Genomic DNA, 25,955 nt, shown 5'->3' on the forward strand with positions numbered 1-25,955 from the left:
GAGCACTGGAGAATCCTATTGGAAAACCAAAAAGCCGGAATCTATTTACAAGACATAAATCCTATGCTGATACCACTGAGGTTTCTTGAACCCAAAAGATAAATTAGCTCTCAGGGCTGCATATGAAGGTGATTGGATAAATGAGGGGTTTGTGCATATTGACAGAAAAATTACATTACAAAGCAGGTGCATGCAGTAGTTCCCTGGAGAGGTGGGGTGCTGGCTCTGTTCTATGCCAGGGAGAGCTGTAGGTACTCACAATTCCTTTATCAGGATAAAATAGTAGCTGCAATGCAGTGTGTTGGTGATCAAGCAACATGCAGTGGGGTCTACAGGCCCATCTGCTGAGATCCAGTTACCTCCATGTGCGTCTGGGGGTATTGACTGTGTCCCATATGATCTTACTGGTTGTTATCTACTGTCAGAAGCTTACCGTGTCCTTCTTAATAAGGCAGTTATTTTGACTGCGTGCCAAACACACCGCTGTGTTCTCACCATTATCAATCATCACACATTCAGTTCACACACCTTGTAAATTTGCATGAGATTTGGAAATTCTGTGCCTGTAAGTCCTCCCCACTCAAGCCTGGTCTGCGGGCGAGCTGTTGGAGCAAAACTGTTGGGATGTGACTGGCTTAGGGCTGGCTGCCCACTTCAGTTGCCTCTTCAGGAGTTTTGCTGCTCAGTTTTGAGCCGCTGACTACATTTCATACAACTTAACTACTCAGACGAGGTTTTTCCTTGCACCTGGGTGGCAGCATGTGGTGCTCTTGCACCAGAGCTGGTGTAACCTGGCTTCCCTCTCTCAGACTTACCTCACTGATGCATTCACTGCCCTGGCCCCTGCCTGTGTAGCATGGGGCACCAGGGAGCCCTACATGACATTCCCCAAGGTTGAGCGCTGGGAGAGCAGCAAGTGGGCAAGTCTACCTGAGCTGGCACGTTCAGGCAGGAAGCCAGAGGAGAGCATCTGCAGAGCAGTGCTGCCCCGGCTTGGCCAGAGTGCTGCCCAGGGTTCGGAGGCGGAGGCTGTCAGTGGAGCCTCTTTGCAGGTCCTCTAATGTGGTGCTGGGCATGAAGAGGAGCCACTGAAGGATGCTTGCATGACTGCATAGGGGTGCACAGAGCATCCCTGACACTGGCATCATCTGCAAAAGACTAACGTCTGTAAATAAGTGGGCAAGACAAATTTTTACCTTGGAATGGTTAAAAAAAAAAAAATTGTGTGAGAAAACATCTGCCCAGTAGTACAAGTTTATGTGCTAAAATTTTGCCAATTATTGAAAAGTAAGTGGGATGAGCTTAGTAACTGCAGTCCAAAGATAACTTGGTGTCAGTTTCAGCTGAAATAATGAAATATTGATGGAGGATTAAGTTCATAGCAATTCAAAATCTCAGAATACAATTAATTCATTGAAAAAAGGTCTAGTCAAACAAATCCAATTTCATTCTTTAAGAAAATTGTAATTCTGCTTGATAGAGATAATTATACAAAGGTAGCAGCCACTTGGGGGTACTTGATTTTGTTCTACATGATGTTCAAGTTCAGGATTAGCACTATAAAACATCCGTAGGACAAGTGTCACTGGCTAACTGATCAATGACAAAAACCAGTTGTCACTCTGATCATCATGGCATAGATGTATTTCTAGTGGGGTTTCTTAGGGACCAATGTCAACCTTGATGTGGTTACCCCAGGGATCTGCGTGTAGATATAAAATCACCGCTGATAAAGTCTTATTCCACAAAGTCTAGCAGAGAACATAACAATGTTGACTGTGCTGTCTAGGTGATTTGGTAAGTGGGAGTCCCATCAAAGTATGTGCTAAGTCAGCCAAATGATGAACACACAGGGACTGCTTGCAAAGGAAGGACTCTCATTGTGGAAAACAAAGTTTCTGTAGAAAATTTGTGAGGCTTTTGGTCAAGAAACCTAAACAACAATTCCCAGTGTGATGCTTTGGCATGGCATGACCCTGCAATCCTCAGTGTGTACCCTGACAAGTAGCAAGTTGGTTTTAGGAGTGGTTGAGACGGAGGTAGTTGGTATTGGAGCAGTGTGTGGGCGACAGTCAGTGTACTTGTAAAGGACGTTGGGAAGAGGCATGGCACAGAAAAGAACAGCAGAAATGATCTGAGAACAGAAGAGAAGATCCCTCAGTGAGAGACGTAGAACTCAGCCTCCTTACAGGGAAGTTGGCTCTAGACCACCTGCGTAGGAACTGTCCTGCGGAAAACCGTTCTGTTGTTAGAGAGATCCCTAAGTAACTGGGAAGAAGCAGAACAAAGCCCACGCTGTCTGAAAGCTAAAGCCAACAGATTCATATGAAAAACTGGTCAGAATTTCTTTAGTGAGGTATTAGAACAAATTATCAAGGAGAAAAGTGTATTCTGTATCTGTTCTTGTTTTCAGGTCTAGACTGAGTGTCTCCATGCAAGCTGACGTGGAGTGGCTTGAGAGCGGTTTGATGCTGAGTGGGTTTTGTTCATCTCATATCTGATGTTCTTCCCTCTTGCAGTTCCGGTACAAAAGGCGTGTGTACACCCAGACTTTGCTGGATGACAAGCAGTTTGCCAAGCTCCATACCAAGGTAAGGCTGGAGTCTAGCTGGCAAGCTCAAAGCCCTAATAGCATGTTCAGCTATCACAGAGGGGATACCAGGTTTTGGGATCTTTCAGTCTTCCCTGCTTGCCAGGCTGCAAAGCACTCATGAGAAATGGATGGTACTTGCTGAAGCCTGGGGTGGTTTAGGTGGAGGGTGAGCTGAAAGACCCCATCAAGCTGTGGTAGGGTGCCCACACAGGACTAGACTTGTGTGGTAGCTTATGTGTGCTAGCAGGCAGGTGTGTGATTGGCCTAGGCTCTGCGGGAGAGTGTGGGGTCAGCTTTCCATGGGGTGGTGAGGCAGAGGAACACATGATGGGCCAGCTGAAGAGAAGCTTTATTCTCTGGCATGGAAGAGTCACTAAATGCACAGAGAGCACAATGGTGCACATTGAGGAGGACGCCTTCCCTTCCCCCATCGAGAGGCTGCAGCACGCCTCCGCCTTGCACGTGGGCTTGTTGCTTTGCCTCTAGCTTTAACCCATGCATCTGGGTCAGGATTTCACTGGTAAGATCCACACATGAAGTGGAAAGTGCTCTTGGTCTACTGCAGCCCCTACATGTCCTGGGCAGTGATCGAGACGTGTCAAAATTAACGGTGCAGGCATTGAACAGACTGTCTGCATGTTTGGAGTGCAGGGAGTGTGGCAGGAATGCTGCTTTTGCATCCATAGGTGTTTTCTGGGAGGAAATACACCACACCAAACCCACCGGACTCTGTGGCCCAGGATGTCCGAGTTGGCACAGCTGGGTCAGGGATGCTCATGGTGACCAGGCCTTGGGCACATGTTCCTAGATGCCCTCTTGCATCACTCTTCCTCTGGACAGCTACAGTGATCCCATGATGTCTCTTCTTGCCCAGGAAACTAACAACAGTAATTGTGGAGAGGTCTGGAACCATCAGATTTCTGATGCCACTAATAATTGTGCCTTGAGATGGCATGTGGCCCTGTGGGGACTTTGATGGTTCCTGAGAGGCCAGCGTGTGCTAACTGTGAGACAGGAGGAATGAGGTGGGCTCTGGCAGCGTGGTGGCTGTTGCACAGCTGAGTGGCTCAAACACACTGGGCAGCATTCAAACTGCTGGGTGGCATGAGGACACCTGCAGCACCCATCAAACTCATTTTCTGGGAGAGTCTGTGGGGAAGGTCTGGAGCAGGGAGTGGTGGCATGGACAGGCTCATGGGGTTGGCCCGTGTGTGGAGGGCACCGTGCTGGGAAAGGCCGTGCAGAGATGCTTTGAGGGTTCTTGTTTAGGAAGAATGTGGGGACTGGCCAGGATCCCAGAGCTTCCGGCTAGCTTCCTTGTTGCTGTGTATCATGAGCTCCCAAAGGACTTGACCCACCCCAAAGGTGAAAATCTTCATGGGAAGAAGCAAGTCCTCTGTCGTCTGCTTGTGGGAAGCAGGTCCTCTGTCTTTGGTTTGCAGGGCTGCAGAAACAAGAAACAAAACACGGTTAGGGTTCAGGTTTGACTCACAAAGATAAAAGCCACGAGACTTCTGTCTGGTGGCATAAGAATATCCAGGCAGCAAATCTGGAAAGCTCTCAACATCTTCCTGGCGCCAGGAAGTGTGAATCATGGTCCTCCTGAGCCTTGCCAGTGACAGACCGTGCCTGCTTAAAGGAGGGCTGGAAGCGCCTACCACAGGGACACCTGAGCAGCAGCATCTGAGGGCTTCCCCTGCAAGTGTGTAGTAGCCATAAATGCACTTTATTAAATATTCACTTAATATTGTCTTTATGCTTTAATTTCTACTTAAAAACCAAATTTCCTTCATGTTGTTTCTTTATTTTTTAAACCATCCCTTGCTGATAAAACATGGCACCTGAGCAAGATCCTGCATCTCTGCTCCCGTTTGCCTCCATCAAGAGGATGCTCAGAGGCATTTCCTTTGGCTGGTGTTTTTGCAGAGCCTGTGGGCACCATGGGCCATGGTGCTTGTGGGGCAGAAGAGGAGCCCTCATCCTGCCCCAGGGCTGCTCCTCCAGGGGTGCAGTGCGAGGCAGGCAGCAGAGGCAGCCGCAGCGGGTGGTGCCAGGAGGGACACAAGCGGGAGTCGGGCTCATGCTGGCCACTCGTTGGAGAGATGCTGGTGCTGAGAGCCGCCGGCGGCGTGACTTGCCTGCCCGGCACAGATCGACGCTGTTTTGCTGGGAGAGGATGAGAGTGGAGCGTGCGTGTGCAGCATCCCAGCAGCTGGCTTGAGGGTGAGAGGGGGACGGAGAGCAGAGGGACATGGGCTCCTCTCTGGGACGGCAGCTGGCTAAGCAGAGGGAAAACTGGCAAGCTGCTGGGGACCGCAGACCGCGAGCGAAGAGCACGGTACTGCCTGCTTCTGCTCTGTCTGCTGTGCCGTCTCTGCTGCAGCTGTGCCAGGCACTGCTGGGTGAGGGGCCGTGGGGGGACAGTCCTCGTGCCACTAGCCCCGTGGAGGGGTGCTGTGTGGGCTGCAGCAGGGCAGGACTGGGTGGGGGCTTCATTCCCCGCATTGAACATGCAGTGAGGAGGTGTCTATGGGCCGACTGGGGGAACGGCTGGCTCCTCCACCACCGCAGGCTGGTACAGGCTTACGTGTCAGGTCGGCTGCTGGGGTGTGTGTGTGTGTGTGTGTGTGCCTGCTTCTGCCTATGCATTTAGGGGTTGGTGTTTTCTTCTGGGAAAGCAGGTGCATGGAGGCAATGCCTCTGCGGTGTGGTGCAGAATGTATATGTTGCTCGAGGCGTGAGGCTTCCGTGTTATTTGTACCAATGCCTAATGGCTCTGGCAGTGAAATACTGTTTTTTTTTCTGAGATGTGGTAATTTAAAAGGCTGTAAAGGATTAGCTTTAGGTCTAACGTGATGGTGGGATCACTCCAGAGGCTGCGGTATGTGCAGAATCTTTAGGCCTGTGGTTAATGGTCTCATCTGAATGATAGCAAAGTAAGAAAATGTTTAGAGAGTCTGACTTCTAGTGGTAGAATACACTGCTTAAATCTTTTAATGACCTCAAAACATGATACTTAACTGCCATTACAAAAGGAAAACAAGAAAAATAAAAATAACACCTTTTTTTGAGTGCCAGTGGACTTGTTATAAGAAGTGGGGAAACTGATTTCTTGTATTGCTAGCAAATAACGAAATGACTTGGTAAATCAGTCAATCAGCCTCAGTCCCTTGTGCCTCTTGGGATCTGCAGGCAGTGACATTTCTTGTAGATACTTTTCCCACTGAATCGCAGTAGAACATTTAGAAACAGGAGTACAGAAAAATGCATGTTAGAAAAGGGCAATCCCATTGTGTTTATAAATGAAAATCTGTGCAGAAAACTCTTGGCATTTACCAAAATGTCCACAAAGGACATTGTGCTGCTAAGAGACCTGGGATATTACCATCTTGAAGGGGAAAGAAGCAACACTCTTAAAACACACTTAAACTAATTATTAGGACTATATATGCCATTACTATTGTAGATGACTGGCATTAGTGTGGAGTGATCCTCTTGTGCTGCAAACTGCATTTACAGAAGGATGCAGTGCTGGTGTGGGGCTGGGGCAGGTGCAGGCAGGGGCTGCAGGCAGACTGAGGGTAGCAAAGCAACAAGAAAGTGTAAGCTTAGTGGACAGCACCAGTGGCAGGTTGGCAGCGTGACTGTGACTGTCACCACCTTTCCTGTTGGGGTTCTTGTGCAAGAGGGGTGGTTGTAGCGGGGTGGGGGTGGGGATGGTGGCACTGTTCTGCGGAGCAGCAGGGTGTGGGGGATGTCTTTGCTGGAGTGAGGGTGAGGGGAGCAAACACCATGGCCGTAGTGATGCTGGGGAGAGACAGCAGAAGAGAGCTGGGCACAGGCTGTGAAGGACCTGGGGAAGAGACAGGTCACTGGAGCTGGATGTGGGAGCGGCTGTGTGTGCTGGTGTGGCGTGTGCTGGCGGAGGCAGTGTGTGGTGCTAGGTGGGCTTGCACCCACCTTCGGGATGGAGGGCTTGCACTTGCTCTGGAATGAGGAGGATTTTGCGTTAATAGTGCCTGAAAGTGATCAAGGCTGGGATAAGGATTCAAGACCTGAGGGTAGAGAACAGGATAGAGTCTTGCTGTTTTGCACTGCTGTCAGTGCCATCTGCGTCCCGGGGCCGCCCTCTACAGCAAGAAACACTTCGGACCTCATCAACTGCTCAGCCATCCCCAGGAGAGCCGGGCTCTGTCACGTGTAACGGGGACTTGGGAAGACAAGTGCCACCCCTCCAAACATCCCGCTTTCCTCCTCCTTCCCGCAGCTTTACATGCTGAGCATGACACCGTAGGGTCTGGAATCTCCCGTGTGTCAGTCGGGGCCAGCTGTCCCGGCTGTGTCCCCCCCCAGCTCCCTGTGCCCCCCGGTCTGGTGGCTGGTGGGATGGGGTGAGGTGCAGAAAAGCCCCTGACGCCGTGTGAGCTGCTCAGCGGTGACGAGAACACCCCTGTGTTATCCACAGTGTTTCCAGCACAAATCCAAGCCACAGCCCCACACCAGCTACCATGAAGAAAATTGACTCTATCCTGGCCCAAGCCGGTGTACCGTGGCGGTGTCCCATGCAGAGCAGGTGTCCCGGCTGCTCGGCAGGGGCTCGGCCTTCTCCAGGCCTGGGCCTGCGCCAGGCTGGTGCAGAGCTGCAGCCAGTTAGACCCTGAGCTGGTGGTTAGATGATGTTGTGGCGCATCATGAAATGGATTATTTGACGTTTCGGTGGGAATCAATGAGGTGTCTGTTTGCTGCTGCCTAATGGCCTGTGCGAGGGCTCCTCACGCAGCCGGGGCGAGGGAGGGGGTCGGTTTTCTCCGGCCTCTTCCAGGGCCGGTGACCCCGTGGCAGCCGCCACGCTCTGGCAGGCCGGTGGTTTGTCTTGGCTCCAGCTGCTGTTTGGAGCAAACTGGACCCTGAGAAAATATCAGTCTTTTCCATGGCACTGGAAATTGCTGGGAACATCGGCATGTGTTTGGTGTGAAGGGGCTGCGCTGTCTCCCCACTTCCCCAGAGCGCCTGAGGCGGGTGCCTGCGGTTGGCTTCCCCCGGCACCCAGCCCGCCGTGAATAGCGAGTGACAGAATAATTTTTCTGCAAGAAGAATATCTAATTTATTTTCATTCATTTCGATTCAAGAGAGAGAAGCTTGTTCCCTCGCACCAGCTTCCTCTCAATGAGCTTTTCTTTTCTGGAGGGTGTTGGTTTTTCTTGCGGTTTGGTGCTAGCGGAGGATAATGGACTGCGGCATGGTGGCTGCCAGCTGGGTGGCTGGAGCTGCACCCCATCCCCAGGCGCTCTCTCTCGGTGTGAACCTCCTTCTCGCTCTTGTAAATGAGCAGAAGTGCCTCAAACTGGCTCAGGAGTCATCTGCTGAGGCAGGTGTTTTGGGTAACACTACGTGAATGGAGCTGAAGCACTGGAGCCGCGGTTTGGGCAGTAGCCCAGAGGGTAAGGGCAGACCCGTGCTTTGGTTCCTGTCTCTCAGGAGGATCCTCCTCCTTCTCGGGAGCAGTGCAGCCTCACCCACAAGGAAGAAGATCCCAAAGACAGGAATTGCTTCCCAAAGGGTTTCCAGGTAGGAGACGGGAGATCCCTGGTCCAGCCCCTGCCCAGGCTGTGCCACCAGCCACTGCATGTGCGAAGGCACCTGGGTAATGAGAGACTTAAAACACCCCCTAAAAAAGCAAGGTGGAAACTTACTCTGAGCTTTAATTCTATTTGCATGAGGTTTTGTTGAGGCTTGGGGTTTTTTCCTCCCTGGAGAAAACTTGCTTCGCTCTGGTTACTGTAGCCACTCAAACATATCGATTTGCAAATCAACATAATCTTCAGACTACATACAGTGCTTTCGCTCATGGGAAGATCCATTATGAGTGTTTGTTTAAGCGGTTAGATACCTTTATATAAATGCATTTAGGTTTTAATTTTTGTATGTAGGAAACAAAATGCTTTACTGGCTTCTGATTATTCTTTTATTCTTTTGATTTCTATCAAACTGCATTTGGATGAAAGCTGAAACTCAAATAAAATAAAAGCTGAAACTCAAAAAAAGCAAAACAACAATTTAAATTGCATCTTTATCACTTAAATAAATGTTGCTTGAATGTACTGGACACTGAAGATGGAAAGTAAATTTATCAGTACATATCTTTTGTATTTAAAGCTGACTGATCTTTTAAACAAAGGAAGATTTGGTTTGTGTGAGTGGCTCTCATCACAAATTCTCAAAGGTATTTAAGTGCCAGAAAATAAGCAAGAATCTAGTGAGATTTCAAAATTGCCTAAGCGGTTTAGGCATCTGCTTAGCTCCCCTTGATTTCAGTGGGAGTCTGACATTTGCTCTCTTTCTTCATGTCTAGTCACCTTAATACATTTGAAAACCTGGCCCCAAATCCCTCAAGTTCTTAGAATAATGAGATCTCATTCCTTTCCCACCAGGGTTTTATTCATAGATTGGGGGAGGAAAACAAGCTTCCTTACTTTTCTCAGTTCTCAAATCTCCTTTCAGCTTTGAGTGAATCAGTCCAAATAATAAGGAAAATATTCTGTGTTTCTAGCTAAATTGAAATGAAAAACAATCAGATAGGAAAGCTTTTCTATGCAGCATAAGCTGAAAAACCGACATGGAAGAATGTAAATACCAGCATTTGCTTCATTGTGAAAAGTGGATATAATGTGCCCAGCAAGGGATGTGGCTGTGACATATTTATAGTGTTTGAGTTGATTTCAAAAGCTAAGCGTGTTTTGCTTCTGATTCTGAATGAAAAAAGCACACTTGAATTCATGACTATTGGCAGAAGGGCCATTTAACCAATACGTTTTCATAAATGCTTGTAAATACAGATGTCCTCATCAGCTGTCGTGCTGCAAACTCAGGTTAAACAGGTGCATTTTTAAGATGGGAGATACTTTTAGTGTAGCTGAGTCTTCCTTAAGGGAAAACATTAAAGCTAGGATTAAATTGTTGCTTTGGCACTGCTCTGCATGCTGCAGCGCCCAGGGTAGTTTTGATGGCTACGGTCACACCTGGGTAGGGAGTAGCTCCCTGAGAGCCCCTGTGCCCTCCCTGCGAGGAGGGGGCTGGCAGAGGTGGCCATGCCACAGGTGGGGATTGCCATGTGGCTTTGGCTACACTGCATGGCTGTGGTCTGGTTTGGGTTAAGCTTTTTGATTGGACCTGTGTCATGCGTTGATGATGGTTTGGACGTTGGGTGCCTCAAGTCTGGCAGCACTGGCTTGCTGGGAATGGGCCGCTTTGGCCACACCAGCTGAAACAGCAGCTGGGGTCTGTGGGGAAATGTTTATGGGATGCTGAGGGGGCCTGCGCACCCCACCTGTCAGCAGGCACCTTGGCAGGGCTGGGGGTCCTCCACAGAGGCTCCCCAGATCTGCCACAGCTTCTCTCCAGGGACCCTGAAGGATGCCCAGGAGGTGCTGGGAGCAAGCGGGAGGCTTGACAGGGGGTTTCAGTTCTCTGGTTATTAGGCTGCAAAGGCAAGATGCGCGAAAGGCCTCCAAGGAAGAGAGTCCCTGGACCTTGATGCAATGGTTTCAAGCATATAGTGACAAGGGTGTCTCATTTAGCGGTTTCCTTTTCTTTTACCATTTCCCAAATCTGGCTATTGCTGTAGCACTGTAGGGCTATCTGGGAAACTGCCCTCCCCAGGCAGACTGCCTCCCCAGAATTTGTGCATAGAAACATCGGTCTTTCTCTCTCTGGTTCATAGCAGTATTGAACTTGAATGAAACAATCTATTTTTCTCTAACTTTATTCTGGAAAACAGCTTAATTGAGTTAATTATATACTTCTCTGTTGATAAAGAATAAGAAACCAAGAACTGTCTGATAATGGCAGGCTTTGGGCCGCTCTGCTTGTACATGTTGCTGCTCCCAGTGCCTGCAGTCAAGTTGCTGTGGTCGCTCCAGTTGCTGCCGTGTTACCCAAATGCACAGTTCCAAACCCACCATCTTTAGGCAGTGTAAGGTGTATGGTGACCCCGCTCCTGGCTGCTTGGCCATGTCTCCCACCACAGCTCACTGCCTCTGCTGCACAAACACAACCCTTAGTAAGGCTGGGCTGTAAGCCTGATCAGAGACACCATCTAGGTTGCAATCTTCTTTTTATTTTTCCCTTTTTTTGGTCTCTTTCCTTGTTATGCCTTAATTCAGATTTGTTTTTAAGTGGAGCAAGGCTGTCACCTAAATCCTGGGCATGGGATTCTTGTAACACTGTAACATTATGCCTCTGGTGAATGGCCTTTTTCATTATCTCAGTTTTCTTTGGCATTTTCATTGTTCCCTGAGGTTTAGGACCAAACTGGAGGAAGAGAACTGGGCCAGGGAGGATCAGAAATCACTGTACCGGTGTCCTACCCTCTCCCCATAGTGTTAAGTTTGTGAATTGCAGCAGCCTCTTAATGTGGGCATCGAGCTGCACATCTGCAACACACTGCAGAGCAGACAGACAGCTACAAACTGATGGAAAGAGAATATTTTTCGATGTAAAAATTAACTGGTTAAGTCTCTGGACTTTATAAATTCTTTTTGAAACATTGCTGTGGATTTGGTCCAAGACCTTGGATAGATGAACATTCTTTGTCCTTCATCTGGAAATTCAAGGCAGTAATTGATTTCCCCCCAAAAGGGAAATTCCAATGACTAAGTGGTGCACAGGACCATAGACAAGCATCTACAGCAGAAGAGTGCAGATCCCAGAATCAAGGATGCCTCTCTGCATCCTTCTTTTGCTCATGCACTTTCTCTTCAGTTTCCTTCCTAAATGTAAAAAAATGCCATTAAAAGTTGACATAGTGCATCAACTTCCTGCTGTCAAAAAATGTTGTCAATTCCTGAGCACCTAGAAAACTAGAAATATAAACAAGCACACCGCTGCTGGGCACTGGCTGAGTAGGATGCCTTTCTGGGGCTGTAAATGAGAGTTGCTGGCAGAACCTCAGGAGCAGAACTTCACCTTGGTGCCTGGTATATGTCTGGTAGCAGCATAAAAGTGAAATTGCTGTGAGCCACTATCGCATACACAGGGGCACGGTGTTCGCCTTGGCAGGGAGCACACATAAGTGCCTCTGTGTCCCTGGAGGCCCCAGGAAGGCTGCTGGTGCAGAAACTTGCATGGGCAGAGGCTGCCAGCATCAAGGGGACGAGCCATGTCCTGGTGGGGTCCCTTCCTCTGCTCATGCCTTTGCATGTCCCGTGGCCATTGGCATGGTTCTTGGCAGGACTGGCAGTGTCAGTCTTGGCCACAGGGGTTTAGTGGGGCCATGCATGGAGCATCATCTCTTGGGTTAGGTTAGCATTGGCTGCTGGAACAGCTGCTGGGAGGAGAAGAGGTGTGCAGACAAATGGGAGTGGAAGGAACAGGGTTAAATCTGCGCAATTGGGTGATGGTTGGGAAGAGGCATTTTGGGATGGCATCCTGGAGGCGTTGCTGGAGTTGTCAAGTCCCGTCTGTGCTATTGCTGGCAGGCAGCTGTGATTTCCTTCAGTGTTTCTGTACTTCTGCAGTAGCTGAAGGGATACTGAAGCAGGAGGTGGATTTTGCTTTCAGTTACTTGTGAGGCGAGAGGGGAGCTGAGGGGGGGAGGTAACACTGAGCGGCAAGGGTCGGGGGAATATATTACCACCTGAAAAGGCAGTGCTTATGCCCTGCTGCAGTTGATGCCAGTCGCCCTCTTGCTGCGCTGGTGATAAGAGCATTGGTGCTGTGGGAATTGCTTGTACTGCACGTAGACATTTCCAGCATCTCCCAGCAGGGGTGACCCAGCCTTTGTTTACCTACCCTCTTGAGTGGTTTCTCCTTCATGTACATTGTCCCACTGTTTCGTTGTGTCTGTTCCAGCAGCCCTGCCTGGGCTGGTGCCGTCTAGAGGAATGCAAGGGAGCACCCGGCCGATGGGCAGCGTGGTTGGGATGGGGAGCAGGAGTGTGCTCCGCACCGAGGGATCAGCTGGGGCAGCCACTGTCCCTGGTGAATCCCTGCTCTTCTTGGCTCTTGCCTTACAGCACTGTTGTCCCTGGGGCACTAAGGGGAATGAACTTTATAGCTGAATTGCGTGTCTGTGGCTTTGAGCATTATCTTGTGCATTCCTGTGGCATTGGCATCTCTGCATGTGTCTGCATATCACTGCAGACAGCCAGGACAAGCAGGTCAAGTACTGGCACGGGTGCAGTGGAGCTGCGTTACCATAGGGTTTTGCCTGAGCTAATTAGCTCTGCTGAGATGGAGTAATGATGCAGGGGGTAGTGCACTAAAATGGCTATGTAATTTTAAATGTGTGACCTGGCTTGTTTATGGCATGGCTCCATGGTGCTGACTTTAGAAACAACTGTTTTAGGCTTGGTTCTGCAGACTAACCACACAGAGACTGAATTTGGTTTAAATCAGGTTCACAGCCCAGCATTAATTTGTCTCATCCTTGGAAAGTTAAGTTTCATCTTGGTGATATTTTCTGTCTGACTTCTTACCATGGTCTCCTCAGCATATCAGAGAAATAGCACAGATGAACTTGTGGGTCCCAAGTATCAGGATTTGCAGGCTCTTCTGTAGAAATGGTTCTAAAACTAACAATTTTTCCCCCTAGAAAATTAAATTTTGATAAAATGAAAATGTTATGCAAAATAATATGTGACAAAATTTTGTTTAGGAAGCCTTTGAAAAGAATTAGGCATGTTTCTGCATCCTGTTTTTCAGATTATTTTCAGATTATTTTTTTTTCTGTTTTCCAACTGGAAGTCTTCAAAATGAAATTTCAAGTGAGGCACTTTCGAGTTCATTTTGCTTCATAAAAGATATAATTTTTCTATATCAAGTTGAAAGATCTGCTTGGCTCAGACACCTTCAGCCAGCTGTGCAGCGGTTCACAAGAGCAAGAGCAGCTCCCTGACCGTTGTCTGTAGCTTGACCAGTTGGTTAGAGCTTTTCCCAAAGACTTCTCTCAGCTAATTGCACAGTATTTGTGCTATGTCAGGCACTTTCTAGAGTGCCTCTCCTAAAGCTGGCTACTGCAAGGTTTGATTAAAATAAACTCAAAAAACCCCAGCCAACCTGCAATCAAAGGTCTGAAAATCTGGACTGGAAATGTGTGCGAGATGGGTGTTTTCACACTGTAGTCCATCCAAGTGTCTGCCTGCCTGCCTGGCAGAGTGGCAATTTCTAGAGTCTACAGATTTAATAAAATTACGTATTCATCAAGTTTAGCTATCCAAAAGAGAAAAAAGGGAGGAAAGCAACAACCCCAAACCAACCAGGTGGACTTAAAGGAGAGTCTTTTGGGCACTCAGTCCCCTCAAACACAAGATTTGGTTTTTGGCCAAAGACAGAACATTGCGTCAAGAATAAAGCATAGTTTCACAGCAGACAGTGCGACAGCCATACCCACTGCACCATACAATAATGGTTGGTGTCTGAGTAGCTGGATCTTTCCTCCAAAGGGTTTTAAGTTCAGCAGGCGGATGTGCTATACTCCCTTAAAATGAGTTTGTGACACAACAGAATGTACACGACGTTGCAGTGAGATGCAGATGAAACCCCGGGCAGTACAATTCACCGTCACTGGGCTGCTGCTCCGCTGGCACAGCACCTTCCATAGCCAGCACCATGCTGCATTGTTGACGAATGCATGAAGTGATGTGTCTGTTGATGTGCCTGTGTCACAAGCACGTGCAATGTGTGTGCCTGCCCTTGCAGTGTGTACAAACAGAAAGTGCCTTAGCAGGGGACTTGCATCAAGGTCAGAAGGTGGTGGCTGGCAGCCCCTGATGGTTTCCATGGGGTCATCCAGCAGTCCCAGTCTGAGTCAGAGGAGAGGGACGTAAGGTCTGTCTTCCATGTAGATTTGCAGCAGACCCTCATGTGCCCTAGCTTCTGGTGTGTGCTGCCCCATTATTCTTAATAGTTGCCCTGGGTCCCTTGAATGGGGATATTCCTCTGGTAGCTTCTTTCTTCATATTGGGGTGTTAACACTGTGTATTTTCCTGGGGTGTCATGGCTGCAGGCAAATCTGAAGAAGTTCATGGAGTACGTGCAGATGCTAAATGCGGAGAAGGTCTGCAGACTGCTGGAGAAGGGACTGGACCCCAACTTTCATGATCCGGATACTGGAGGTAAGACTGGCTTTTCCACAGAGGAGAGGAGTCATGACAGAGCAGGACTGGGGGAGAAAATGTCTAGGGGAGACAGTGGGAATTTGGGGGAGTGGTTGTTTTTGAGGAGGTGTAGTAAATGATGTATTGTCTGAAATGTAAGGTTTGGAACAGAGAGATGTAAATTTGATTTCTCAGTAGTGTTTTGTCATGGTTTAATCCCGGCTGGTAATTAAGTACCAGGCAGCCACTCGCTCACTCCCCCCTCACCCCGAGGGGTGGGGAGGAGAGTTGGAAAGGAATGTAAAACTTGAGGGTTGAGAGAAGAGCAATTTAATAATTGAAGTAGAATAAAAATGAAAGAACAATAATAACAACGATGACAATAACAGTTGTAATGAAAAAGGGAAGGGAAATAATAACATCCAGAGGGAAAAGAAGAATGGAACACGTGGTGCACAATGCAACTGCTCACCACCTGCCCACCGATGCCCAGCCAGTCCCTGAGCAACAACCAGCCCTCCCCAGCCAGCCCCCCAGGTCTATATACCAGGCATGAGGTCCCATGGTATGGGATACCTCTTTGTTTGTGTTCGGGGCAGCTGACCTGGCTGTGTCCCCTCCCAGTTCCTTGTGCCCCTCCAGCCTTTTTGCTAGCCAGGCCTGAGGAACTGAACAGTCTCACATCAAAGCCAAAACACAGCACCATATTAGCTCCTAAGAAGATAATTAACTCCATCCCAGCTGAAACCAGGATGTGTCTTCTTATGATGCTTGGATCTTGGGAGCATGAAGTTACAGAAAGCTCTTGGATGAAGATGGGGGGTGTGTGTGTGTGTGTGAAAGATACAGAGCCTGGGAATACAGTATAAAATGAAAGAGCTGTGAGGCTGTGCATCTTTCAGTAATATTCTGGGAAGTAATGAGACTGTCTCTGGGACTGACAAGGTGGGCAAAGATGAATTGCTGTCCAAGGATCTCTTCATGAAGTAGTCAGAAGGTTTAAGAATTATTTTGGGGGTCAAGAAAATAAAATCTTGGACTCTGTTTGCCTCAATTGTTTTTTTCTTCTTTCCATTTTTTCTTCCATCTATGTATGCAAAATTTACCCCAGAGAAGTCTGGTTGCTGGAGTGCTGGCTGCCAGGGGTTGTCTGCAGGGTCCTGGCTGAAGCGAGGATCAGCCTCCAGCATGTTTTCCTTACGGATGGGGCAGTGAGGGAGGACCTCTCCCCATTTCCCCTGCTGTGAAGCCTCATAGTCTTGTTCTGAGAGAAGAGTTACTGCTTTTGTTGTTCCTGTTTCAAAGTAATGCAGGTTATTAGTATTTATTACAGAGTTGGATTTCTGTGTGTGAATCACGGGCACATTTCCAACCCATGAGCAGACTCCAAGCTGATGATTAATTTTCTGTGTTTCTGGTTCAGCTGGATGGTTTTTCAGGTTGTTTCTGAAACACTGGCTACTTCTGTACTCAGAAATTTAGTGTGTCCGGACCATTTTTCAGCACCGAGGTCAGCGGTGTCGTTCACACCATTAACCTCTCTTACCCTCTCAGATAACGCAGCTGCATCCCAACTGCCCTTGGGAATGGCCTCTGCCAGGCCTGAACTGGGAAGGTGAAAGCTGGTGCAGCCAAACTCTGGCAAGAACCATTTGAACAGCACCCAGGAGCATTTATACAGTTTAATTTGCTGGTGTAGCTACTCTGTCTGAACCTGCCAGGGTGTCCTGATAACAACTGCTCATAGGAAAGACAGCTGATAGCATGCAGGCACAATCGCTGTCTGTCCTGGAGCATGTCCAAACAGCTCAGCTTCATGTGCTTTTCGTCTTTGTCCCAAGACCTTACAAGCATTTTAAGGGATCTTTCCTTCCAAAGTCCTCTTCTAAAGTTGATTCAGCTTTCCAGAGTATATTATATCACAGAGTGCAGTGTACTGCTTGAAAAGATGCCGTGAGAGTTTTGGATCTGGTATGGTTTGAACCCAGGTGTTATTTCACAGAAGGGTAGAGGCTTACAGGAGCAGGCTTATGAGTACTGAAAAGACTGTGTTAAGTATAGAGTGGGAGGAAGGAAAACCACCCGACCCAAATAGTCATTTGGATCCAGTTCAGAACCAAGGGCAAAACCAGAGTGGATACTGTGAGATGCAAAAATAGACTGTTGGAGCAGAGGCAGCCTTGGACACTTCACTTCTGGAGTCCCAATTCTTGTGCAAAACCAGTTCATTGCTGCCTGCTTTGCAATTTTTTGAAGATGAAAGAAGGACATAAAGCTGCTGTTCAGTATTCATGGGTTCCTGGAATTTAAGACCAGATGGAGCTATTGTGCCATCTGACCCGACCTCCTGTATCTCGCAGGATGCTCTTCACCCCCTCTGTGTGTGTGTGTTCACTAAGCAAAGCTTAAACATGTTTTCCAGAAAGTCATCAATCTTGATTCAGGAAACAGAAGTTCCTTGTCTTTCCTTCGTTATTTGGTTAATCACCATCACTGTTTAAAATTCGTATCTCATTTAAATTTGTGTGCTTCAGCTTCCAGCTGTCGTTATACTTTATCTTCTAGATTAAAGAGCACTTTAGTATCTGGTATGTCTTCACATGAAGGTATTTATACACGGTAATCAAGTCAACATTCAATCTTCCTTTCCTTAATTAGGGAGAGGCCAAACTCCTCCGGTCTTTCATTTGAAGGTTTTCTCCAGTTTTCCTGTCATTTTTGTGACTTATATGTCACTACTACATTTTGAAGAGGTTTTTAGGAATGCAGGTACTAGACAGCCTGCTGCCTGCCTGTGCCACTTATCATGAGCAGGCACAGCTCTTCATGCAGGTCCCTGTTCTCCAGCATCCCAGGGCTGCGTTTGGGTGGATGGGGGTGACGACACATCTCTGGGATGGGGCCCCATATTATGTCCTGCTGGATGGAGGGGCCAGGGGGGTTTCCCTTCCTGTCCTCCTCCTGCGTTGTGTCCTACCCTGGGATTATTTGGCCCATGTTGGCTGAATGAAGTGAAACCACTAAGTAGCTCCTTGCTTGAGAAATTTGTTTTGGGGAGGTTGTTTTCCTTCCTGTTGACATCCCATGCAGCCTGGGCTAGATGGTGGAAGAGCATGGTGGGAAGTTGCTGCTTGCTGCTGGGCCACTGACCACAGCAGCGCGGCTGAGGACGTCCAGCTTGGGCCCCCAGGCAGGAGCATCTTGCAAAGCCATGACCGCAGGGTGCAGCTGCTGCAGCTGCCCAGGGCAGCACATCTCCTTCCCAGTGTGTAGCATTTCAAATGGTGTCTCGTGGAGTTTCCATGCCTGTTGTTCCTGGTTCTGGGATTGCCTGGCTCTGATTGCTCCCAGCACTCTTCCAAGCCTTGTGGCATCTACAAATCTGATTAGAGATTTGTATTTACTTCAGGATAATTGATGAGGATCTAGAGTAAGAATCAAGTGCAACACGCCAAAAAGCCTCTTCAGCGCCCACGTGGTCAGTCACGTTCCCCAGTGACTGCTCCAATGCTGCTCTTCAGTTGGATTTTTGTTCATTTGGAGCACGCCTGACTGACATTTTATACCACTCATTTTTAATGTCATGTAGGACTCAGTCAAGCATGAGTCTTACATCAATACAGCTATCTGCATCAATCAGACTTCTAATTTACCGAGGAAAGGAATTACGTTTGAGTAGGAAGACCAATTTACTGTGAAGCTTGATTGGGCAATATTAATAATACAGGTATTCTTTAATGATGTGTCAGTTAAATTCCAAATCAATTTCCCCAGCTTTTCCCAGGATCAGTGTTATTTTTCTGACTTGTAGTTTCATGGATCATTTTACTTGCTGCTTTTTGAACACTGGCCTGACACTGCTTTTCTTCTGGTCTTTTTGAATGTCCCTATATTTCAAAATGTGTTAAAGTTTAACTTTTTTTGGACCATGAAGATCTTCAAGGAGAAGATAAAGAGGACAATATACAACATTCATTAGATGTAAACTGTTTATTCAGTCCTGGGTAGCTAATGCCAAAAATCCATATTTGGTAATGGAAAGGAAGATAATGTATTTCCACAGCAGCAAAGTGAAAATAAATGATTGGTCAGTTTGCTGCCTGTATTTATTAGCAATCATACATTACCTGCCTAGTGACTGACTGGCTTGCACAGGGGCTGGGAAGTCATTGTGGTATTATCAAATTTAAACAACAGCAGCCAAACCCCTCTCTGACAGTCCTTTGCCAGACCAAATGTGGATTTCTTTACTCCCATGCCATTTGTTCTTGTTATTATTCTTAATTTTCTAATTTTCAGTTCATATCAACTACTATCTATCTCATCATGTCCTGTTGTTAGAGTTGTCTCTGTAACTGCCACCATCACTTCACTGCTGACTTGGGAGGGACACGTGGAAGGGGTTCTCTTCAATTTATGGATTTTTAGTTCTGGGTCACACAGAAATTGTTCTTCAAGATTTCCCAGTCGCCTTTTACTCTTTAATTTGAAACCTCCTGTGTTTGCCATGATTGATTACTTAATCTAATTTTCCTTGGTTGAATTCCTTAGGAAGCATCAAATATTCACCTGGCTAGTTGAGACTTTCTTGTTTCCATGTCATCTCTAGTTGACTTGATAGCAGTCAAATATTTAGCACGTTTTTATTTATCACATTGAGATCCAAAGTAGCATTCCCCTATGTTGGAGTACGACAGTGCCTATATTCAAGTGATCAGTTTTCTCCTTTTTAGAAAATGAAATGACACTTATTGATTGTTGGATGGGACACTCAACATTTCCCTTCAATTTGAATTTGCCCTGATAGCGCAAATGTAAATTTATGCAACTTAGAGATAAACACTTAGGAAGTTAATGCTTTTTTTTTTTTTTTTTGAGTTCGTGGTCTGCAACAAAATCTTAATGAAGGACCTTTTAACTTATTCCTGCAGTTGTTAATCTGTATGCATTCAAAGTCCTGTTCTGAATAATTAGTGGCCATATGATAGATGATGGGATTTTAATGTAGACTCTTTCTCTGGTCCTCCTTGCCCACTCAGTACTTCCTTATTCTCACAACAAGCAGGCATATGTAATGTTATAAAATGGCATAGCTGCCTGTAGATTTCAGTACTGACAATTATATCATAATTCTTATTACCAGCAAAAGAAGTCCACATCCTTTTTCTTGTTATCCGGCCTCCTAGGATTTTGCAATCAGTAAAGAGGAAGAAAAAAAAAATCTTCCTCACAGTCTTTGTCAAATGGGTTTAATTACTTCTGACATGGTGCATTTGTGCTGCGTTTCCCTCTTTGGAATCATTTTGCTTGTGTTCTTAGTTTAACATCTTTCTAATTGCTCTACCTATTTCTCAGCCAAGATCATTATCTCACCTCTTGGTGAAGTGTGGTTTCCTGAGAAGCCTCCAGAACGGACTCTCCTCAGCTTCTGTGCTCAGACATGTAAATACGAGTGCTGCAGCATGGTTCCTGTTCACTTGGCCAGGTTTCCAGTTCACGGTGAGGGGCACCCAGATGCATTTCAGTGGCTGGCCCTGAGGCTGCAGTTGGTCGCCTGGGCTGGGCACCTCACACCAGGGATCTGAGACATCAACATGGACCTGGCAGGCTTGGTGCAGGGCTGCCTCCTGCTCTGGCTGGCAGCTTGGGTGGGATCGGCACCTGCCGTGCTGGATGGGGTCCTCGCTGAGGTGGCTGAGTCCTACCCATGGGCTGCTGCAGCTGAGTGCCGCTGAGTTGTCCACCACATCTCCATTAACTGTGGTGGGAGCTTACCTGCCCACACTTACACGTGCAGGCTGAACCCATCCCTTTGGGTTCAGCTTGAGGAAGACAGTCTGCTGGTTTTCTCTTGCAGCTTGGATAGTCTTTCTTGGTGATGCTTTTCAGGACCTGAGCCTGTCATGTATCTTTGTATAAAATATGAGATGATGGTCTTGCTGAAAGCAATCAGAAATCATAGAAAATAAAATACATTTGTCGTTTTTTTTAACTGTTTCACTTCTGGCCACAATAGTAATGAACACAGAGTTAGACTAGGAGAGAAAACCATCTCGAACTCCCTTCTCCATCCCTCTTTGATGTCCCAAACAAAGCAAAACAAGTACATGAGTGTTTGTGTAGTAACTGCTTACTCCTCCCAGCCAAGTTCCTTGCAGGGCTGCTGATCATGGTTGGTACTCCTGTTCTGTTGCCCATCTTGATGCTCTGTTCTCCTGCTTTCTCTGTCTCCCCTGTTCCCTCCCTGCAGATCCTTCTCCTTGGGCTGCCTCGAGGGCTGGCTCCCGAGTCTAGCTGTCCAGCTATCCTCCCGTAAGTGTTCATATTTCAGATGTTGCACAGTGGTGCAATGTGCACTTCCAATCCATATCTTTCATTTATCACCAGATCACACTTCCTATGCAGGACTGCTTCTTTCTCTCTGTAGAAAGGAAAGCATAGTGCCTCCAGCTTGGCATAGCTCTTACCTTCATGCAGCTGGAATAGATCCATGCCTGAAAAGAAGAAACCATATAAAACTGCTCTTTGGCAGTCCTATTTCTTATGGACTTGTTTACTAAGCTAGAATTCCCGGAATTACTGGAAGGAAGATGAAGAGGAGGAAGGGACCCTATGTGGCAGAATATGAGAGCAGCAGTAGGGACTGTGTGGTCTTCTGCCAGTATCAGCAGTCAGTCACATTGGTACAGTTTGGTGCTGCACGTGCGCAGGGCTGTGATACTGCTGTGCTGTCAGTGCATTGCCCATTCCTGAGTGAAATGTGAGCAACTCTGTTCTCAGAGGTCTCTTCATGGGTCTGCAGCTTGGTGGGTGTCACTGTCGTTGTTGTTTGCCACTTCTGCAGAGCTTGGAAGGAAATGACGTTAAGTGGCCTTGCTGATAGTGGTAGGACCTCAGACTCCTTAAACAAGGACTCCACTAGATAGACTCTCCAAAAGATAGAGGCCCTACTGTGATGTGGTCATCTCTAGCTCTGTTTATAGTTTCATCACCTGTAGGACTTCTTCAGATGTATAGCCGAGACAGGGAATTCGGAGGTGGTGTGTGTGGTTGTACTGCCTTTCTGATGAGGTGGAGCTCAAGCAATGAAGGCACATGACAATTCCTGTCAAGGAAAAGTTTCTGGAGTTTATCCTGGACTTCTGGCTGCAACATGCCTCTCTTCTGTTCCTCTGTAAGAAGATAAATTAGTTATCTCAAGTACCTAATTATGCAATTATCCCAAGTTTTGGGGAAAAAAAGTAGCTCATTTTTACTGAAAAATGTTAGGTGAGACTCCTGTAAAGGGCTGAGCGAGCATGCTGGGATGGGGGCCCTGCAAGTGCGGGGTAGTGACAAACAGTGGAGGAAGGCTGAGGGAGGCAGCCACTTCAACCAACACAATTGCAGTTGGAAGAAGATATTTTAACAAGCCTTCATAGTGTTCCCATGTAAAATTGCACTGATGTAATTTACGGTATGAATTTTGAAGGCTGCACAAAGCTGTGTAGACAGTTATTTTAATATGAATATCTTAAAATTGGCTTGGAATAGGCTTAACAAATAGCTCTTTCATCAAAATAAATACCTTTGGGCTGTTTTTCTTCAGTTTAGCTTTTTTCTTTTCTTTTTTTTAAAGTAAACATCTGTACCATGGCAGCATATATAGATGGAGCCTTAGGTTAGAATGCTGTTTGCAAACTGTTGAAGAAGAGCAAGATTAGCAAGGACACTTGCCTCTCTATCTCCTGATAAGGGTCTTAATATTTTCAGTGACGCCTATTTTGTAATGCTGATCCTTACAAGAAGTCAACAGAGGTACATCCAGCATTAAAAACCCAACAGCAGTACGTGCTGTACAAGTACTACCTCTCTGGTGTCTGACTCCTTTAACTAGGGGTCTCTCCCTGTTTCCTATCAATGTTTTTTTGCTCTTGTTAAGGGCCCAATGCATTTTTATCTGAACTTCAAGGTACTGGGCAGAGAGAAAGCAATTTATTTTTCTCAGGTTATTTGTTTCCTGCTACAAGTCTTCATACTCCCCTTTATGGGAGTATGTTAAGCAGCATGACTGACACTTGTCAGTTGTGATCCTTTTCTTGTACCATCTTGTCCTGGGAAAAAATAAGTATACATATGTGCAGCATAGTGTTTTATTTTAGTGAATGGTAAAGTAAAAATGTAATTGTTCTGTGTCCTTCCAGCTCTGCCTTTATTTATGTTGGCTAACCCAAGGGTGATGGATGGAAGAATATTTTGTCTTGTAGTATTATATTCAAGGGGCTTAATCAAGTCTCAGTCTGCAGCGCAGGAGGTCGGCTAAAATGAGCATGTACCGTGCCTGAGGTTAATCAAAGGAGGGGAGGCCGCTGGCTTGCCCAAACTGGGAAGGACATCGGGACTTGCCAGATGCAAGAAAGCTGGGAATGGAGGGAGTTGCTGAGAGTGAAGCCACTGGAGTCTTGTTGCAGGTCACCATCTCCTTGCCAGTCCCTGTGGAAGCACAGAAAGGGTGTAGAGAGAAAGGAGAGCATTGATTTAATATTTAATATCGTATTGATGATTTGGAGTATCGTATTGTTGATTTGGACTTTGATTGTACCAAGGCTGAGCTAGTTCAAGAACTGGCTTCTGTGCCTACAGTTCTGGACAGAACCTGGATGGATTTGTAGGGACTGCCTTTTTCTTTGTTTGCTGTTCAAGCTTACTTGTGGGCTGTGGGGAAGCCTTCCTGTTGAAGCACAGAAGCCTTTCATATGGTTATTGCATCCAAATCCATCTGTGAATCTACAGGTGCCTGGGAATTACCCCCTGGGACCCAATGTTCCTTCCAGCTGGCCAGAGAGATCCGCAACTGTGGCCAAGCTTCCCATGGCAGAGCCCCATGGCATGGTGGCCAGCGGTGTTGCGACCTAGTCTCCGAGATGAGGAACAATGCTATGAGTGCGGGTTTTGCCTCCTCTGGGAAGTGGGGAGTTGTTGCAGACCAAGCTGCTGAGCTCCCTGCATGCAGAGGACAGCCCTGAGAGCCAGTGTGAGGCTGGATGGGCACTGCGCAACGCGGGTAAGAATCACTGCTTGATGACCCTGATTGTGGAACCACCTTTTTCTCACTGAATTCCGCAGGAGCATGCCAGGAGACATTTAGGGGTGAAGGCACAGACTGTGCTGCCTGGCAGGCAGAGGCAGAAGAGCAGATAACATGTCCCTGCAGGGCCGGGAGGGCTTGGCAAAGCACAGGGAGGGCAGCTGTTTGCCCCCAAGGTTTTGGGGCAAGGAGTTTTGTGTGCCTCTCTGAATTCCAGGTCAGATAATGATGTGGCCAGTGTTAAATACTGAACTAACAGTGCCTTCGCTCTGTCCCTTCAGCCCGTAGTGATATTTGAGTATAACAGCCAAGGTGGAGGCAGTTACCAGCAATAAATCTTCCTCTGGTGCTCTGCTTCCTGAAGACAACAATGCCACAAACTTCCATAAATATTCTCTATGCAGAAGCCATCCCTCATTGCACCATCTTCAGGAACTGAAAATCTTTGGCCTTCTTCAGCTTCTCAGGGATTTTCTGAACAACTTCGTCCCAAGTCCTTCTGAAACAGTGCTCCTCAGTCTTTGCCAGGAGATGCCCACCTGGCCCATCACCTAGGACTCTCAGATTGGGAAATCTAGTAAAAACTGAAACTAAAGAGGATAAAAACACAGGGAGGGGAAACTCTTCCCAAAAGGTCTTAGAGTTTTCTTGCCTAATCCTTTGAGGACCTGCAGGGGTAATGTGCATAGAGAGAGGAGAGGCCACTTTGCTGCTAAATCAAGCCTCCAGATAAGTTGAAAACCTTAGTCTCTCCTTGGTTGGGAATACTTCTGTACTGAATTTTTAACCCAGAGCTTTCAGGTTTATCAGTAAATTGGTGGGACTGTGGGCAGATGTCCAACTAAGATTTCAAGAGAAGGAATAAATAAATGATGGTATTTCCAGTGCTTGGTATTTAGCAAAGATAGAAAAAGCTGCAGTGCCTAAGTGCTATTCTTAACTTCTCAGCCATCCTTTACAAAATCACTGTAGTAAATTTACTCTCCTTTTAGGCAGAGCAGCATTGCTATTAGCAATGCTCTTTTATCCACTGTGTCTCTAGGGATGAGTCTATGAGAGATATTGCAAATACGCTCTGACACCAAATGCTCCCTTCTGTGTGGCCATGTCTTCAGCATGGATAATTACAAACACCCTTTATTCTCCTTCCTCATACAAAAGCAGAGAAGGGGAACACAAACCCTTGAGGTTTTGGAAATTCAGCCCTTAAGCAGCTAAAGCTTTCTTCTTCATCCACTCCTGTGCAACACAAGTGTTCCCTTCATCCCCATCCAAAGGCAGTTTGTAACTGCTCTGCTGATTTTTGTGGCAGCAAATGCAGTATTACTGTCTGAAAGACTTTGCAGTATAGATCCCTAGCAAAAATGATTCATCCTTTTCTTAGTTTCTGTAGCCTTTTCTTCTACCTCTCTTGACCTGGGGAAAAAATATCTCGGCAGAAATTATTTGTGGGTCATTATCTGTGATCCTATTCAACACAGAGAAATTAATAGTCTTATCTGCAGGTTTTCCAGAAAACAGAGCTCTCCTGTTGCTCATGAACTATTTCTTTTAAAGGAGAGAAGTTGTATAACCCTGCTTGAGGTTTAAATTCTAGCAGTTCGGAAAGGGATATATCTGTGTTGTGGATGAGAAGGATGATATACATTGCCCAGTTCATCTGAGCTATGAAAATACCTGCGCATACTCTCAGTTTCTCTTTCCAGCCTTTGCTGTTCTTTTTGTTCCCAGGACACACAGCAGCCATGCTCTGGGACTTACCATCCATGCTGTCCCCTTTAGGGATGTGAGTTGCAAGCGTGCCCCTCTCATGCTTTGGCTGTGCTGTATCCAGACTGCCTGCTAGCTATGGCATAATGCATTCAAGGTACACATGCACAACTACTTGATTAACAGCCTGAATAACTCACATTCATAACTCACAACCCTGTCTTCCTTTTTCTGCCATTATCAGAGCCTGTTTGTATCCCTAAGGTCAATGCTAGGTGTGTTTGCTGGAGCACAGCCGGGTTTGCAGCCCAGTCTCACCAGGGTCCCCTCACACCTTGTCTATGCAGGTGTTGCATGCTTGTCCTGGGCTGAATTCTTCTGAACAGAGCAGATCCCTTGCATGCAGGCAGTGTGTGGTGGGGAGCACTCCAAGGCAAGCTGGACTTCCCTGCTTGGAGGAATGTTCTTCTCCAGAGTTAAATCCAGTTAA

At 47.0% G+C, this 25,955-nt stretch overlaps 1 protein-coding gene across 11 annotated transcripts in view; it reads left to right on the top strand.

The window, feature by feature from the left end:
- The window catches only part of SHANK3 (SH3 and multiple ankyrin repeat domains 3), a 375,700-nt gene that overhangs the window by 61,008 nt on the left and 288,737 nt on the right, over window positions 1-25,955 (top strand). For all 11 annotated transcript variants that reach the window (XR_008821984.1, XM_056339563.1, XM_056339567.1 and 8 more), the window contains 2 exons: window positions 2,520-2,591; window positions 14,598-14,706. Coding sequence is in view for 10 of the 11 variants with exons in the window: in XM_056339563.1 (XP_056195538.1) it covers window positions 2,520-2,591; window positions 14,598-14,706 (181 nt within the window). In the remaining variant the exon portion in view is untranslated. The remainder of the gene's footprint in view (window positions 1-2,519; window positions 2,592-14,597; window positions 14,707-25,955) is intronic.

This window comes from Falco biarmicus, chromosome 5, assembly GCF_023638135.1.
Source record: "Falco biarmicus isolate bFalBia1 chromosome 5, bFalBia1.pri, whole genome shotgun sequence".
Taxonomy (NCBI): Eukaryota; Metazoa; Chordata; class Aves; order Falconiformes; family Falconidae; genus Falco; species Falco biarmicus.